The sequence below is a fragment of the Pomacea canaliculata genome, linkage group LG2 (assembly GCF_003073045.1).
Source record: "Pomacea canaliculata isolate SZHN2017 linkage group LG2, ASM307304v1, whole genome shotgun sequence".
NCBI classification, from domain to species: Eukaryota; Metazoa; Mollusca; class Gastropoda; order Architaenioglossa; family Ampullariidae; genus Pomacea; species Pomacea canaliculata.
Window position 1 is genome coordinate 8,354,576 of NC_037591.1, and position 16,965 is coordinate 8,371,540.

The 16,965-nt window shown below is 36.8% G+C and overlaps 1 protein-coding gene across 11 annotated transcripts in view; it reads right to left on the reverse strand.

Annotated features, from left to right (window-relative positions):
- LOC112558293 (histone-lysine N-methyltransferase 2C-like) overlaps positions 1–13,823 on the reverse strand; it is a 50,831-nt gene extending 37,008 nt beyond the window's left edge. For 8 of the 11 annotated variants that reach the window (XM_025228671.1, XM_025228665.1, XM_025228673.1 and 5 more), the window contains exons 1-23: positions 13,661–13,822; positions 13,316–13,462; positions 11,757–12,303; positions 11,126–11,392; positions 10,406–10,618; positions 10,190–10,317; positions 9,175–9,281; positions 8,747–8,851; positions 8,429–8,486; positions 8,003–8,180; positions 6,948–7,062; positions 6,616–6,809; positions 5,356–5,467; positions 5,015–5,087; positions 4,580–4,704; positions 4,350–4,433; positions 3,890–4,036; positions 3,154–3,339; positions 2,588–2,692; positions 2,155–2,336; positions 1,426–1,590; positions 732–844; positions 301–387 (exon numbers count right to left, since the gene is read on the reverse strand). In XM_025228671.1, the coding sequence (XP_025084456.1) occupies positions 301–387; positions 732–844; positions 1,426–1,590; positions 2,155–2,336; positions 2,588–2,692; positions 3,154–3,339; positions 3,890–4,036; positions 4,350–4,433; positions 4,580–4,704; positions 5,015–5,087; positions 5,356–5,467; positions 6,616–6,809; positions 6,948–7,062; positions 8,003–8,180; positions 8,429–8,486; positions 8,747–8,851; positions 9,175–9,281; positions 10,190–10,317; positions 10,406–10,618; positions 11,126–11,392; positions 11,757–12,303; positions 13,316–13,322 (3,298 nt within the window). In that variant the 5' untranslated portion in view covers positions 13,323–13,462; positions 13,661–13,822. Of the gene's footprint in view, positions 1–300; positions 388–731; positions 845–1,425; positions 1,591–2,154; positions 2,337–2,587; positions 2,693–3,153; positions 3,340–3,889; positions 4,037–4,349; positions 4,434–4,579; positions 4,705–5,014; positions 5,088–5,355; positions 5,468–6,615; positions 6,810–6,947; positions 7,063–8,002; positions 8,181–8,428; positions 8,487–8,746; positions 8,852–9,174; positions 9,282–10,189; positions 10,318–10,405; positions 10,619–11,125; positions 11,393–11,756; positions 12,304–13,315; positions 13,463–13,660 lie in introns of all 11 variants that reach the window. The other 3 variants (XM_025228672.1, XM_025228666.1, XM_025228663.1) reach the window with 2 other exon arrangements.
- Between the last annotated feature and the right edge of the window lie 3,142 nt (positions 13,824–16,965).

The following is a 16,965-nucleotide window of genomic DNA, read 5'->3' on the forward strand; positions in this document are numbered from 1 at the left end:
TGAAAAACAGTTTTAAAATGTTATCTTTATGTTATTTTGTTACCCTATATTAAAAAACCCTTAAAGATATTTAAAATATTGCCTTAAATTTTTCGAGTAAACACGTGACCTTAAGAACCCATTTATTCTACATATAAAACTGTACAGAAGCCAGATGATACTGTAGCTTCCTACCAACATCTGATAAGATAACCCAACTGTACTGTTTCTAATAACACATCAAGACACAAACTGAAAAAAATTAGCCCACAGAAAGAAAAGTTGAGACACTCAAAAGCAAAAATGTGATAATCAGCTTACCTTGTTCAGGTATAAAAGGAGATGGTGGCTTAATATCTTCTTCAACAGGGGGTGGGGGTGGTGGAGGAGGAGGAGGTGGCGGCGGCACTGAAATAATTTTTATTTAAACCAAAGTTGAGTACTTTCATTTAAGAACAAATAAAAAAAAAATTAGAAACCACAAATAATAGTTCTTTTACACACATATTACAACTCTTTTAACATCAAGTAATAATAATGAAATGTGATAAATAACTTTTGATGTGGTTATCAGATAAGAGGTGATTTCATTATCCAAATAATGTTCCACAAGAATGGTAGACAATAAAGAGTATTTGTTGTAGATTGTATCTTAAATAAGTAGCAAAGGGTACTGACAGAAATTTTCAAAATTTAAAAGCATTCAGAAGAGAGAAAAGAGAAGATAACTTCATCACATGGAAATTACTTACGTGGACCAATCTTGCCAGTTTTGGGCCGGCAGAATGAACAATGATAGCCATAATCAGCAGCCATTTCTGCCTCGTCTTCATTCTTCAGACCATCACAAGCACAATGCAGCCATCTGCCAAAAAGGACAGTCAACAATGCCAAATATGCCACTCTCAATACACAAACACTGACAGTCTACCCTGGAAAGTCTGGATTCTGTAGTTACTTTCGTTCCAGACCACTAATGGCTAGTCAGATGTCTAATTTAAGAGGCAAAAGAGCTTTAAGTTGGCACCATGCTCGTAGGTAATCTTTTCCATGTGCTAAAATTTATTTCTACTTGGATAACTGTGGAAATTTTCTCAAAAATTAAGCCATGCACATCTAAGTTCATAAACTCGTATGATAAAACCATGAATGGGTTATTAAATCAGTAGAGGTTACTTGGATGACCTATTGTTTATTCATCATATACCTATCATAAAAGTTATATATTAACCAGGCACGTAATTTTAAAAACATTATGAGCATCTGGTGATAAAATACAATTTTACACAAGGGGAAATAATAAATAGTGATTCTCTCATGTTGCTGATATGCGTACATATAAAAACGTGTACCTGCACATATACCAGACCACCCACAACTCTACTTGTATTCTATTCATGCATCCATTCTCAAACACAAAATTTGTCAACCAAACCAACTTGTTACCTGTCACACTGCACACACTGGATAATAAGTTCTTCTTCACGGTAGCTGCGGCAACAGACTGGGCACATCAGCTTACTGTAGCAGGGCCCACACTTTGTGTAATTGCTCATCCACTGGCACCCAAACCCAGGGCTGGTTCCCCCACAGTACAAACAATGTACACACCTGTCAAAATGAAACATCAGAGAAATGAGAATTCAAGAATGTGTTTATTTTACCATATTCATCATGGGCTTAAACATGTTTGTATCCAAAGGTCTATTAGAGACTACTTCTACTACCTAACAGTAATGGTAATCATGGTTTTTGTCATTCTGATCAATGCTATTTCTTTTATCTACAGTGTAATATGAATTTTATCTTGTTTTCTGTTTTGAAAGTTTCTTGAAACATGTCTGCTGCATGTTTTAGCAAAATAAAGTGCAAGCACATGAGCTTAAGACAATCTGTAAACGCTGGAGAGACTGATATGTTCAAACTTGAGGTTGGATTTCAAGTGGAGATAAACTCTTATTAAAACTATGCCATTTGATAATCCTTTAAGACATCTCTCTGTAAACAGTAAATAGAAAGCACAATGTTGAGAATCTGACATGTCTGTGAAACCTGCAGCAGAAGGGCATCGTATCAAAATAGATCACAAAACATATAAACTTGCATATCCAATAGCATGGACTGAGAAGAAACCCCTCTACATTCACCCAAAAATAAATGTTTAAAAATTCTCACCACTTGCACTTCCAATTCCCTTTTGGTACAGTAGCAAGAGGAGGATCAAGGCAGTAAGTGTGATAAGAAATATCACAGTCGTCACAAAGGATCAAGCGACTTTCATCATCAGGACCTCCACAGCCTTCGCATACTGTACAATCTAAGCATCTCCAACCCTTACGCAAAATGACCTTAGTAACCTGTTGAGAGATAATATGGTGTAAAAATCTATGACTTACTCCAATACACTTATTCTAGTTGTGTAAGTTTTTTTGTTTTGTTTTGCTAACTACAATCATTTTAAGTCTATTATGATTCATTTTTGAAATAAAAATCAAATTTGAAAAATATATTTAGTCTCTATTTACTTTTTGTAAGATTCTACACAAACTTCTTCATTTGCATGTTAAATTGCTGAACATAAGAATTAGGAAAAAAGTATGAAGTTTACCTTTACAGTAACACAGTAAGGATGATAGCACTGCCCACACTGAGTACAGACAATCAGCCTGCCTTCATCTCCTTTGCCAAAACTTCCACAACTTTTGCACACATCCTGCAAAGCCCAAAACAGATGTGATATCGTCATCTTAACAAAACAAAAAACTGCCTCCCCACAGCACATCAGCACAAGTACTGCGTAATCTCCTAGCACTGACATGCACTGCAGATGATGTCTAAGCAAAACTGTATTTTGGACATGCAATTAACAAAAAAAAAACAAAAAACCAAAAAACAAACAAACTTGACAAGCTCATTTGAAATGACTATTTTATTGATCCAAACTACTACGTGGGTGCATCTCTCTCTAACACACACCCTCCCTTTTTTGGAGTTTTTTAAAAAAAATATTTACCATACAATATACAAAACATGTCATTCAAAAACATCTTTCACTATTAAAACACATTTATTCAGTACACAGAACTAAGAAATAAGAGTAGAGGTACAGGTAGGAGATATCAAAAGTGAGGAGAGAAAAATAGAGAAAAGAGGAGACAGAGACTCCTTTCTTACCTGATTCATAACAAACTGATCATGGGACTGGGCAAGGATGATAGTGGAAGGATGATCATCGCCATCATCATCATCTTTTGTGTCCAAAGCTGTACCAGCAGGCGTGGAGATGGCAGAGCCAGCACTACTGGAAGGGGTGGTGGGAGTAGTTGGAGTGGGCTGCTGCTGCTGCTGCTGCTGTTGTTGCTGTAGATTTTTATTGAAGTATAAAGGAACTAACACCATTATCTTTCCTTGCAACAACATTATAACTCAAATCAAGCCTTCCAGAAAAATACAGTAGCAAAAATATGCACATTCATTTGCATTTGCCTTCCCCCAACACTGAAATATACCTGGCATGTCAGGTACAGTTGATATGAAGCTTTAAGCCCCATAACTACATAATTTTAACCATAACAGCTCTTCTCTAATGTATAAAAATCATTAAATCTATAAGCAAACATGATGAGTGCAAATAAAAAGCGTAATGCTGAGAATGAGCCTATTGTAACTTAAAATTGTACTTGTGAATGTAATATTTTACAAAGATTTGCTCAAGAATTAAAATAGTTCAAAATAAACTATAGCACAATCAAATTCAAATGGATACTTTTAATATTTGCCTCTAGGGAATTTTGTGCAACATTTAAAGAAGTAACTTAATATCATCGGCATCTCAGAAATAAAAATCATCAAAGAACACACAATATAATCAAGACATAAGCTACACAGAAAATGGTAACAAAGAACTGACCTGGCTTGAAGCAAGAGATGAAGGAGGTACAGACAATGTAATCACAGGAGCTAGGGAACTAGTTTTGACCTTTATCTTTGGTCTGTGCCGCTTTTCATTCAGATTAAGAGGCCGATGCCGTCGCTTTTCTGACCCTAAATGTCGTGACTTGATGTTCAATTAAAACAAAAAAAATTACAATATTAAAAATATTTCCTCTGTTCTCTCTAGCAGATTTTTAGATGCTGAGGTTATAGCTCCTACAAAAGCAAAAAGCGACTGTTTCCTTGCAGCTTGCAACAAATCTACCACAAAAGTCCAACAGCCAAAAGGAATCAACCACCTATGAATTTTAGAGCCATTCAAGAACTTTCTGTTGTTTAGAATAAGTTTAATCTTTTAGATGAACTTTGTAAAATGCATTTTTTAAAAATTAAAACTTCAGTAAGGAGGAAAATGATATCAATACTAAAAACCATACCCGCGATCGTCTGGAGCTCAGTTTTTTGCGACTCACAAAGGCTTTGTCATCTGTGTATATATCATCCCTATGAGGAATGTAAGTCTGAAAGTAATCATAATAAATTCATTAGCCCATGATTCAAAACTGGCTGTGGCACTACTGAACTTAAGAAGATGAACATTATATGATAGTTAGCAAGGTCTTTATAAACAATGCAAATAACAGAAACAACAATTCACGCAGCCTACCTTATCTGTGTCATAATCAACACTGGAGCTGGAGTCTTCAAAGAACAGAGACTCTTGTGAGCTGGCTGGCTGCAGCGATACCTCTGGCAGAAGTGGGCTATCTTTGATCCCCACATCTCTGTCACCTGCATTTCAGCATCTCGCATCAAGAGTCAAGTTCTCAACATGATGAACAACCATGCACATTGTCAGTCTTTTCTGTTACCTTCTTTTGCATTGCTAAGGAAGCTGTTATGTGGTTTATAAATAGCAAAGGTTTCCAGAAGTGAACCCCATCTCTTTCACTAGGCAAAGTAACATGATAATGCCTTGATTTATAGAAAGGAAATAATTATTGAAAGACAAGTCATAAAAGCTGACTTTTTGAAAATATTTAAGACAATTTAAACCAATGTGTACAAATCTAATAAATGCAAGACAAAGAAAAATACATACATTTGATTACAGGAAATGCTTCCTGTGACTCTTCAGTGCCAGGTCCAGGGGCTGGAAATGGTTCAATGTCCATCTGGTAAAAAAGAATGTTTCTGTTACATCTCTAAAGGTTTCCAGATGGTCTGGTTTTACAAATGCAATCTTCCATCATCTATCAGCAATACAGTGGGTAAATATAAGGAGTTTACAGGAATTTTACACCACCATACATTTCATTTATGGATATTTTAAGGAAATCTGCTGATTTTTTTCTTCCATGTGCTAAAAATACATCAGTACCAAATATCTTATAACTTGAAACAACAAAAGTAAACATTTTTAAGTGCCAGCCAATGACTTACTCCTGTCTCTGCCTCCCGGCACACCTGACAGGTATAATCAATGCTGCCTCCCTCTCGGACCTGATGAAGCATGGAGCTTTCAATCACAGGATCACACTCACTATGAACATGCCTGCACACAGTTCAATGACAGCATGTTTAGTAACAATGTATCTGCAGCACACTGACTTAGATGCAAAATTTTTCTCAAGTTTACTTATAAGACTTACATGCTAATTTAAATCATTATGGCCAAGTAATAATCAGACAAAACCTTTTCAGTTTAGACGCACTGATTCAAGAGTTAAAAGTTATGTTTAAGACCATCAATTAACATTTTCCCCCTAGAACATTTTAAGAACCGAAAGAGACAAATAAATGGACACATAAATACACAAGGCAACACACTTGTTGTGCGGCATTTTTATGCATAAAAAATACCCCACAAAAAAGTAAATCATCAATCCCATCACAGGATTAACTCCACAAACCTTTAGCTTTTGAACATCTTCCTTTAACGTGCAAATGGCAAATCAAGATGAAAAGGAAGATGGCCAAACTAATATAGAAATCAATATCAAGATCACAGAAAACTTGTGTAGACAAATATTTTTGAAAAAGTTGATTAGAAAACGCCTTATTTCTTTCTGATTTGCAAAAATGTGGTGTATTAAGATGGATTAATGTTGGGGAGGTTGATTTTTGCATATTAAGATTTTCAATCATGATTTTTATTTTTGCCAACATTATTTGTTCTTTTTCAAACTGGGCACAAGGGTAGTATAATCAATACCAAGCTACTGTAGTTAGAGCTAGAGAGTTAACAAGGCATCATGTTTTTCCTATTTTAATCTCTACTCCAAATTATGTTTTTTAATTTGCTATATTACTTTTTGTCTGAGTGGATGATCATCAGGATGATATCATTTATGGTCTGAGGAGTGACTTGCTTGTTACTACTTTCTGTTGCTTTTTGAATAAAGGAATATATGTGTGTGTGTGTAAAAATTGGTGTTTGACAGCGAGCCAGCAACTTAAGCCATATCACAGCAAGGCAGTCAGCACTGTAAACAAATGCCACATACAGAAAAGGAATAGTGTACTTGAGACGAGAGTTGAGCTCTGGACAGCAATTCTCGCTGTATTGGTGACAGGTGCTAACTACAGCACCAAAGGAGTAACGACTGATATTTATTATTGAATGCTAATGGTATGCAATGCCTCAAGGATTGGTAACATGCTACCAACATCACTGTAACAGATGGATAAAGAGCGACTTACTTCTTGCAAGATGAGCACTGCACCATCATTGTCTTGTTGTGGAAGTAGCGGTAAGCCTTCCCACAAAGAGGGCAGCATAGTCCTTTATTACGCTGTTGGTAGCAGCTGTCACATAGCGAGTAGTTTAGGTGCCAGCGAGAACTAGGGCCATTGCCAGGAGTTCTTGCACCGCAGTCACTGCATACTCGGCAGTTCTAAGCAGCAGCCAAACAAACCATGAAATAAATTAACATTAGTTAACGCAGACAAATATTAACTGCTTCTATACAATATACAAATAAGCAGTGGGATTGAAAGAGGCCATGACAAGAGAAACAGTTCATACTACTGACCTTACACTTCCAGCCATTCTTAGGAATTGTTGTCATAGCTGGACGCAGACAGAATGTGTGGTATCCCTTATCACAAGTATCACATACCAGCATCTTTATATCATCTCCCGGTTGCCTGTATCACAGCAAAGCAATTTATAAAGCTTATCCAAACTTCTGTTTAAAGACCAAACATAATGCAAAAGCAAGCTGTGCTTTAAAGATCCATTTTTAGCATTAATTAACATCTTGAATTTAACTTTTCCCTGGTGCATTGCCTAGCCGCAGGTGAACTTTTTCGCCAGAAAATAAATGTATTTGGAAAAAAAAACCTCTTGGTCCATTTAGGAATTGTTCTATGGATTACTTCCCTTAGAAAGCTGAAAAAGTCAAATAATCTAGTATTTTGTTATGTTTGAAAGTAGGCAAAGATTCAGTTAATCAAGCGCAATGTTTCAGTCTGTTGCAGGTTTTTTTAATATGACACTGATTTGTACTCCAACAACCAAAAATGGCAAGTAATATTTAAATTCTAATGTATATTCTAATAAAATGTTTGTATATATTTTGTAACTAATTTTTTGTGAATTTCTTTTTTGTGAACTACTTCCCTAACATGTGCTATCCTATTCTGCACAGTTACCATCTTCACTGGTTAATCGTGGCCATAATGAACCTTAGGGAGATGCCCAGAATGAGTTAAAATGTAAGGGACATATGCTCATATTATATTCATAGACTTTTGGTCTGTGTTTAATATCATTCAGTCAGCACTAGAAGATATAGAAATGTTAACCCATAACCCTAGTACTCTTGATGACAAAGTATGTCTGCATTTATATACATAAAATTCAATATGGTCTTGGTCTTCAATGATTCTTCTTGCTGTGAATGTAACTAGCGCTTATGTAAATTTGATGTCATTACTTGATGACTGCAAGATGAAAATTCTAAATGCTGTGTTGATCTGCCTCCTCCACCCCCGCACATGCTTCCTGCCCCAGAAAAGGACCATAACATGCCTCCATATTGAGAGAAAGATAAAGTTTCCTAGAGCCTCTTCGAGAATTTCTCACCTGCAGGTCTGACAAATCTTGCAGTTTGGGCATTGCCAGCCAGCTCGTACTATGGGCTTAACTTCTACAGGTGGACACAAGCAGTTTCCATGATAGTGCTGGCCACAGCTGGTGCAGAACAGCTGCTCACTCACATTGCCTAAGTAACTACACTGGATGCAGAAAGCATCATTACCAGCTGAAACACAGAGGTAAAAAAACATCACAACATGACATGCAAGAACATGAATAACGGGACTTTGGTGGTTCCTTCAGATAAAAAAAGCAAAACAAAACAAACAAAACCCACTATACAGGCTGCTTACTTAAAATTTTAATGTGTATATTATTGCACAGCATAGCAGACCCCTTACAAGAAAATTGACTGCACAATTTAGATAAATTTCAATAAAATAATGATGCATCACATTATCATAATGGTCTTACCTATGACCTCAGCCTGCCCTACATGGTCTGGACATAAAAGTGACAGAGTCTTCAGGTCCTGAGAGGTAAAGACATAAAAACAATCATCCAACCTGCCATTTAACTCAAAATGCTGCAATACTGTTCAGGTCACTTGCCATACCTGTCTTCACTTTTATTATATGCAACATAAAGAAAACTAATGCAAAAAAAATTTTGAAAAGTCCAATCTGCAATTAATACTGATGTATGGATCTCTAAATGAAACACACTCATCAGGCTCTGCATACACAAAGCACTCTTATTTGTGGACAGAGAGAGTTTGAATTAAGATGTTACCTGAAAGCATCCACCAGCAGATGCACATGGAAAATGATACTTCTTTGTGCAGCGTGGTGAGCGGCAGGCCAGAGAAGCACCAAACCGCCGACAATACCCGCATTTCTATAATGGCAGAATTATAAGGACAAGTCAATTTTAGGCTTATAAGCCTGCATCAGTATTTAAAATAATACTTAAATATCACCATTTCCTCTCACACATATTACAAGGCAAAAGAATAAACCTAGACCAGGTCACTCTAAAAACCACTTTGAATATGATATTAATATTGTGAAAGATTTTTTAAGCATAATGAAAATGGTCAAATGATTTCTCAACCTTTTATTAGAAAGCAAAGTGCAGAATAACAGCTGAATAATACATATGATCAATTTTACAGAATGTTAAAAAAAAAACAACTTAAAAAATATATTAAAGAAATAGACCTGTGAAAGCCCAGCAAAGACAGCTCGGTCAACACACTGAAGCCGCCCATCTACCTGTAGCACATTCTCAGACCAGACAGCACAGCCATAATGGGTCCATGTGCAACCTACAACACATGTACTTTTATGTACACAACCCTTCCACAGAGTGATCTATTGTTATAATGTATTTCATAAGCAGTCATATATTCTGCTAATTCATTTACTTTTCTTAATTCCCATGCCTTCGTTTTTTGAAAAATGAAGATTACAAGGGTACAGCATCTCCATGTACGTGTTGCAAGGCATAAACAAACTCATGGCAATGCCTTATCAAATTGTATCCCTTGATGTGATGAGACTTTTCTGGAATTAAATTTAGATTACACAAAAGAGATCAGATAGACTATAGGAAAATAAAAGATGGTGCTGTTGTGTCCAGCATCATTCACTGAAAAGTCTTTAATCGTTTTTCTTTGTATGCTGGTTGTGCGGTTTGTCTCTCAATGACAGGGACAGTTTGAAGAGTATTGTCCATATTTTTCTAAGATCAATGGTGTCAAGCAGAGGGATCCAACTTCGTTTTGAGATGAGCAAACTTTTAGAAATGTTCTATCATTCTTCCATACCTACCAGCAGGAGAGTGTTTCTTTTTTTGAGTTTAGGAAAACACTATGTTAAGCCCATAAGCAAAAGTAACATTTGAAATCACTTGCACCTAGCTGTTCAACCAGATGAATTGTCAGCTTTTGTGTACATGCTGGATGTGTGATGCTGTAAGTGTGCCTCAAGAATGGTTTTAGATGTAAGATTGTGTGTTTTTTGTTTTGCTATGATAAACCATTTGCCATATCCCTATCTGGTAACTAGCACTCGTTCTAATTTTTCCCCTTCTATAACTTTCATAACTAAGCACATTTCCCAAGTTATAATTATCCACTGGGATCAAACAAGTCATCTGTTGTCTTTTTTTCCCTGGCTATAAGTCTCTTCCTGTTTTAAGGTAATGAACATCACTACTTTCCACAAAACTCACCTGATGGATCAAAAACACTGCTGACTTCAACATCATCAGAGAACCCTACTAAGCTCAGTTCATCAGTCTGTGTAAAAACTGCACCCTCTTCATCTGCTGACTGTTGTCGTGGTGATCGGCTACGTTCTCTGTTAAAGTACAGTTTAGAATATGTAATCAACATTACCAAGTGAAGAAAAGTATGACGGAGCCATGAGCTAAAAATATAGAACCCACCTACTCCCCTTGAATGCCTCTCGTGGCCGTCTCCATGTGAGGTGCTTGGGACTTTTCTCTCGGCTCAATTCCTCCCCATCTCCTGAGCCCCGCCTTGACTTAAGCACACGTTTGAATGGGTTGAAACCTAAAGTAGGCTCAAACTGAAAGATCTCTCCTTGTCCCAGCAGGCTCTTCTCCCCACAGTTGCACAGAGCACATAACCGTCCTGTGCTGTAATATACCATCATCATTTACATTACTTAACGCATAAACAGATAATACATTAAGAAAATTAAAATGACAAGTACCAGTAATTCCAGGGAATAAAATGATTGCTCTATTATACATGAAACTGTACTCAGCATCGGTCAATTTCCAGATTCAAACATTTTTAATCCTGATCACCCATTTGAAATGAACTTTACATATATACAAGTGCTCTTTGGACATGTCCAAGTTAAACAACTGAAAATGTGTACTAATACTTAGAATGATAGAATGAAATAAATACTGATCATTCAACTTCTTTCAGAACTGAAATACATACGTACACGCAAAAACTTCACAAGATTTTTAAGGACTGTAAAATAAAAGAAGAACATAATAACTAAATATTCTGATCATAGTGCCCAAAGCCTTTAGACAAAAGAAAAAAAAAACCCCAAGAAATGGTTTAAATAGATTTGGACTAAAATAATAAACTGCTGATGGCATCAGTAGAGTGAACATTGCACTCACTTGATATTTTCCACTGCACTGGCATTATCTGACCCTGCAGATGTAGATGGAACACTTGATGCTAGCAGCTCTGAACTGGACACAGATACTGAGGGTGGGTCACCCCCAGTAGCAACAGCTCTGGATCCCAGGCTAACATCTTCTCTCTCCACATGCTCACATGCATCCATGGCCCTCTGGCCCTCTTTACTGTCCTGCCACGTCTGGTTGTCAGATGATTCTCCACCAAAGGGAGACCTTCTGCTCTTTCCTATCCCACGGCCTTTGCTGCCAAACATTCAAACTGCATTTCCATTTCAGTCTTAAAGCTTAATTGTAACTTTGTTGTTCTTTTACTGTTTTTTCCTCCTTGATTCTATTTCTTTACAATTTAAATCTTCAGATATATCTTTAAATGAACATCGTTAATATTATTCTGCCTGAAGCATTAAAAAAAGGTGAGATGACAAAGTACCCAGTTTGTAAAATAATGTATTTTCTTTCCCTTCTCACTCTAATTATTCAAAAAATAAACCACTTATTTAAAGCAGTTCACGAAAAAACAAATTGCTAGGATATGCATACCATAAGCTAGTACCAGTAAACTTCCACTAGAATAGGCAGTTTGTTATCATTGGTAATACTGACTTACCTAACTTTTTTGCTAATGGAATCTTTCCTTGGTCGGCCTGGACCACGCTTATGCTTTAAATCCTGGATTCCAGCTGTTTGTTTGTAGGAAGATAAGTCCGAAGCTGGTGACTTATCCAGCAAAGGCAAACTCTGCTCGCTGGCTTCTGTCTGGGGTGCCAGATATTCACTGTCTGGAGAGAATGGAGAGTCAAACTGTGATTGATCCTGATCTTCGTCGTAATATCTTGCCAAAAAAAGGTCCCTTCCTTTCAACACCTTTTCTGAGAGGTCAGGTACAGACGATGTTGTGGGAGTAAAATCCACATCAACAACACTGTATGGCAGGTCTTCGGGCTCAATGAAATGGGAACTTTCTTCTGCATGTGATTCACAGTCTTTCTCATCTAACCCTTCTGAATCAAAAACTGCATTATTATCCTCTGTCTTATGAAAATTTTCCGACTTCCTGATCTGGCTGCTACAACTCTCAAGATCTGCATCCTCTATCAAGCTTTCTGGCAATGCATAATCTGTCTCCTGGCTTCGTTCTTTATCAAATTGGTCCTCTGTAGACACACATATGATGCAATTGAGCCAAGTTTCAATACAGTTGTCACTCATCCTTCATTAGAGGTATTGCTTAACCAATCTATCGTATGTACAAACCACTCAACCAGTTATTGGAATATTAAGTAATACTACTACTATTACTAAGTAATAAACTAAGTCGACTATCTATGGAGTCAATAAGTTTCAACATTTAGGCAAATTTTGAAAGGCCGGATAGTCAAAAGTCCGGAGTACACATAAAAGATGTAACTGGCAGTTTCCTTCTTATACTTTTGACCATGACTTGAGAAAAAAAAAAATGAGCAAAAATGCAGTGCTAAATGAATATGCATTACTTCAGGTATGTGGTCATTTATTAACCCTCTGAGCACAGCATAAAAGTATAAGTATTGCAAAGACTGCCTAATAACTGAAGACTGTGAAGACGACAGTGGGTGAAGTTTCTTTTTTATTATTGCTGCTCTCAGGTAAACATTACACCAAGAAACCTATACATTTCTGGAAAGGAGAAAGCTTGAACTTTGCAATAAAAATAATGAAAATGGTCTTCACAGTGCTTTCCATGCAAAGCCATGATCGAGGCTCATGGTGCTCTAAGGGTTAAGCATTGAAAAGCATTAATTAAGCAGCTATAAAAGACAGGAAAAATTAAACTCATTAAAACAATTTTAAGGAATGGTCATCATAAAAGAAAATTGTTGATGTACTAAGTGGCAGTTCCTTGCAAAGAAATTTTTGAATAATGGCAAGACTAGATAATAATTTGTAGGATTATGTTCCCATCCCCTAACTAAAGCATTAATTATTATCATTAATGACTGGAAGTTGTTTGGTGATAGATATAGTATATCTAAGCCTAAAATGATTTTACTGCCATTATTATTTTTTTTCAATGTTAGAAAATGGTAGGAATCGGTGGTCACATGCTCCTGAATTTGCAAATCACGACAGCAAATAATTCAAAAAACTGCTTTATAGTTTCTTATTCCAAAACATCAGTCTTCTCACCTTCCATTTATACGTACACAAGTTCAAAGGGTAGTTTTCTAAAGTTTGCTGTGCAGTAATTCCAACGATGGAGTCAGGAAGAAAGAACTCCTTCGGAAATAATAACTGCTCCCTGTGCAAACTCCTCCGGCCGGGTCGCTAGGTAATCTGCAAGGCGAAAAAATGAACTGTAATATTAAAATATAAAGTTAAAATATCTAATAAAATGTCAAAACGATAAAGCTGCACAAGAGCACCGAGGGCTGAAGAAAATGGATAAACGCAATGAGTTGAATATCGATGCACAGGTATCAGCGACCCATACCAAATCGAGAATTACCTCTAAAACAAAATCAGACAGCTTACCTTAGTTCGATCAAATATTTGTATACATGAAATGAAACTATTTTTGATAAAGTTCTGCATTTTTAAACCAGATACAGAAACTCATTATCTAGGATTCAATCGTAAAACTAATGCAATACGGATAAACTCCCCTTACATCCACGCCATTTTTCTGACGCGTTACAACGTCGCAAAGCAGACACGAAAACATAGGTCTTTAAATATTTTCAAGATTTTATAAATACTAACATATCCAGAACCATTAAAATACATATATCCAATTTATTTTTTAATTTAAGTTTATTTAATTAGTACATTTTTCCAGTATTCCAAGATTCACAGAGTTTTAAAAAATAAGTCCCTCCTGGCGTATTAATTTCTTGAAATATATCGGTCAGAGAAGCTAGCTAGGCCGGCAAGCTCATGGGAAAAAGGTTGGAAAAGCCCCCGAAGTACGCAAAATATACGAAGAAAGCTGACTGAAATATGTCTAATGTGAAATACATACATCAAAATAGTATTTGTAGTTATGGGAAAGATGTTACTTTTTCGTGTGTTGGCACGTTTGAATATATTCAGGATGGGTTGAAAGCCTGCTGTGCCTTGCAAATAAATGGCTCCGCCCAGAACTTACTCGGGGATTTGCTGCATGCACGGACAGGGAACGCACTTGTCGAATACCTTATCTCAGTCTTCGGAGGGCGCTTTCTGATGATGAATATACAGTTAGATACATTTTCTTTCAAGTTATCGGTGTGGCGTCGTTTTATTTTAATGATTGGTGTTTGGTCTTCTCCCGCTCAATATTTTGTAGCGTACTTCCCCATGACTGTGCGTCTTAATGATTCATGCTGGTGGAAGAAAACTCAATGGCCTATCCATGGGATCAACATGGTGCTGTTCGTTTGCCTTGGGTGTGCGACACGTCAGTCTGTTGACCTCAACCTCATGCAGCAGAGAAGGGGCTGTCGACAGTAATCAGATAGTTCGGGAATATATATATATCCGCAGTATGGGTTGGTTTAAGCTATATAGTTTTTCTGGACAGTAACCTGCTGATCCTGGCAACAGCTGCTGACCTCTGATCCCAGGTACATCTCGTTCGTGGGATATATGGCTTGGTAATTATTTGTTCAAGGCAGGGCATTGATTAATTGCCTTGAATGGATTCTAATTACAGTGCATAATTGAACGCTCAAGAACACTGAAGCCCACAAGCCCTGCGTCGCGTGGGAATTTGTTTTTAGCAGATTACTGGTTTGCTTTTACTCCACAATCGATGTGATCATACATGATAAAATCCTCTTTGAAGGAAAATTGCGGTTCTTCACCCCACTTCCCTTGAGTATAGTGACCGTCCACTCGTTTCCTTAAAATTATAACGAGTCTTCCATCCCGACCCGCAACTCGAGCTGGCTTTCGATCATAGACGTAAAATTGTGAACTCCATTCCATGGCACGCAGCTAATTTGGCCGTCTAAATTAGCACAAATTACAGCCCTGTGTATTTAATTTCTGCACGGGCCGTACATGGAGACCAGTTGTGTTGAGCAGCTAGTTCTGTACTGTACTCTCTCGAGTTGACCCCCTGTCTCTTGTCGGAGATGATGTAGAGTTCTGGACAAATTGCGGTTCATTTTCGATTTATAGTCCCAAAAGGGCACTATATATGGCTACATGGACGAAAGCGTGTGAGTGAAGACCTTTTATGGGAACTGTGTGTGTGTGTGAGAGAGAGAAGGGGGGGGGAGTGAGGTAGGAAATATGAGAGACTACGCGTTGATTATAACCTGACGGACAAGAAGCTATATGAGACAAAGATAATCTCTTTCTCAAAATGTGTGATGTGTGTGTGTACATCGGATCTAGCCTCCAGTTAAAATGTATAACTATTAAATAGAACGATAAATGCATGAAACACAAAGAAAAAATGTTAAAAGGAGTATATAAATGATAGTAATTATTATTTTTATGCATTGTTTCAAGAAGTAGGGGTACAAGAGATCTTGATGCACCCACATTTTAGTAAGTTTTGCTCCGTCTGCAAGTGTGAGTCCTCATTGAAGCAAAGGTATCGTCTTTGAAGATTTACTAATGGTGAAGGACGCCTCTTCAGAACTTGATACAAATATTTCGATAATTCTATTTTTGAAGAAGCTTTAAGACTATTTTCTGATTACTGGATGTATCGTATATCACACTTCATTAGTAACTAGAATTAATCCTGTTATTATCAGACCTAATTATACACATACTAGTGTTTGTATCTCGGTATACATGCAATTGGTCACGTAGCCGTGAAAAAACTCAGTAAATGGATCGGTGTTTTGCGTGCTTGTACTTCACGTGAGTGTACATAAGAGAGAAAGAGAGGTTACGGTGTGCGCCAGGTATGCACTTACACTTTAATCGTCCTCAAAACGAACAAACGAAGAAAAAAACTCAGTCAATTTAAGGACTTAAAAAAGTCATTTTAATGAAATGAACTATTAGAGGAACTGTGTATTAATTATCACAAGTGAACACTCCAAAATTGTGTACTGTATACATGTACATAAAGAAAGTTTCAGAAGACCTCTGTTAGTTTATACATAAGCACATGATTGCTTATGCTCAGTTAAGGAGGTGCTATTTTGTATTCCTGTTGTTAATATTTTCACAGCAAATTAAAGTGTTTTCCCGCTTGTGCATAAAGTCCACAACCAATCTTTGCAATATAGTCTGGCTTTAAACCCCACCCCTTCAACCCCGAATTTTGCAACATTAACTAAGGGTTCCTTCTCCCACACATTCCCAAAGTTCGAAAGTTAGTCATGTCCAAATGATAGCTTTATGCCTCGGATTTGATCATCGTTAGTGTTCATATTTTCAAACATCATGATCTGGTTTACTTCGTTTGCAACACTATCGTATACGGTTTACTATACAAAAACTTTGTGACCGTACATGTCACACATTTTCCAATAATACTAACATTACGTTTAATGCCGAAAACTATTAAAACCATGATCTGACAAAAACTATTTTAAGTGTCATGAAGTAAGGCAAACCCTTTAACCTTTTAACCGGTATCTAGCGCACAAACGGGTTAAAACAAAAGTATTATGCTTTATCAATCTTCTACAAAGCAGTTCAAACCACAGAGTGTTCTGAAAGATGAAAATTTATAAAATTTTGGATTCAGGAGTGAAGGAAAAAAAAATCAATAAACTATACAAAATGCATGTGAATCACGTGTAAGACATAATATGTATGTAGACCTGCAGCAGCATGATTCACCTTTTCATCTGCTATTTTGCAGACACCTACATGGTTTAAAGGTTAAC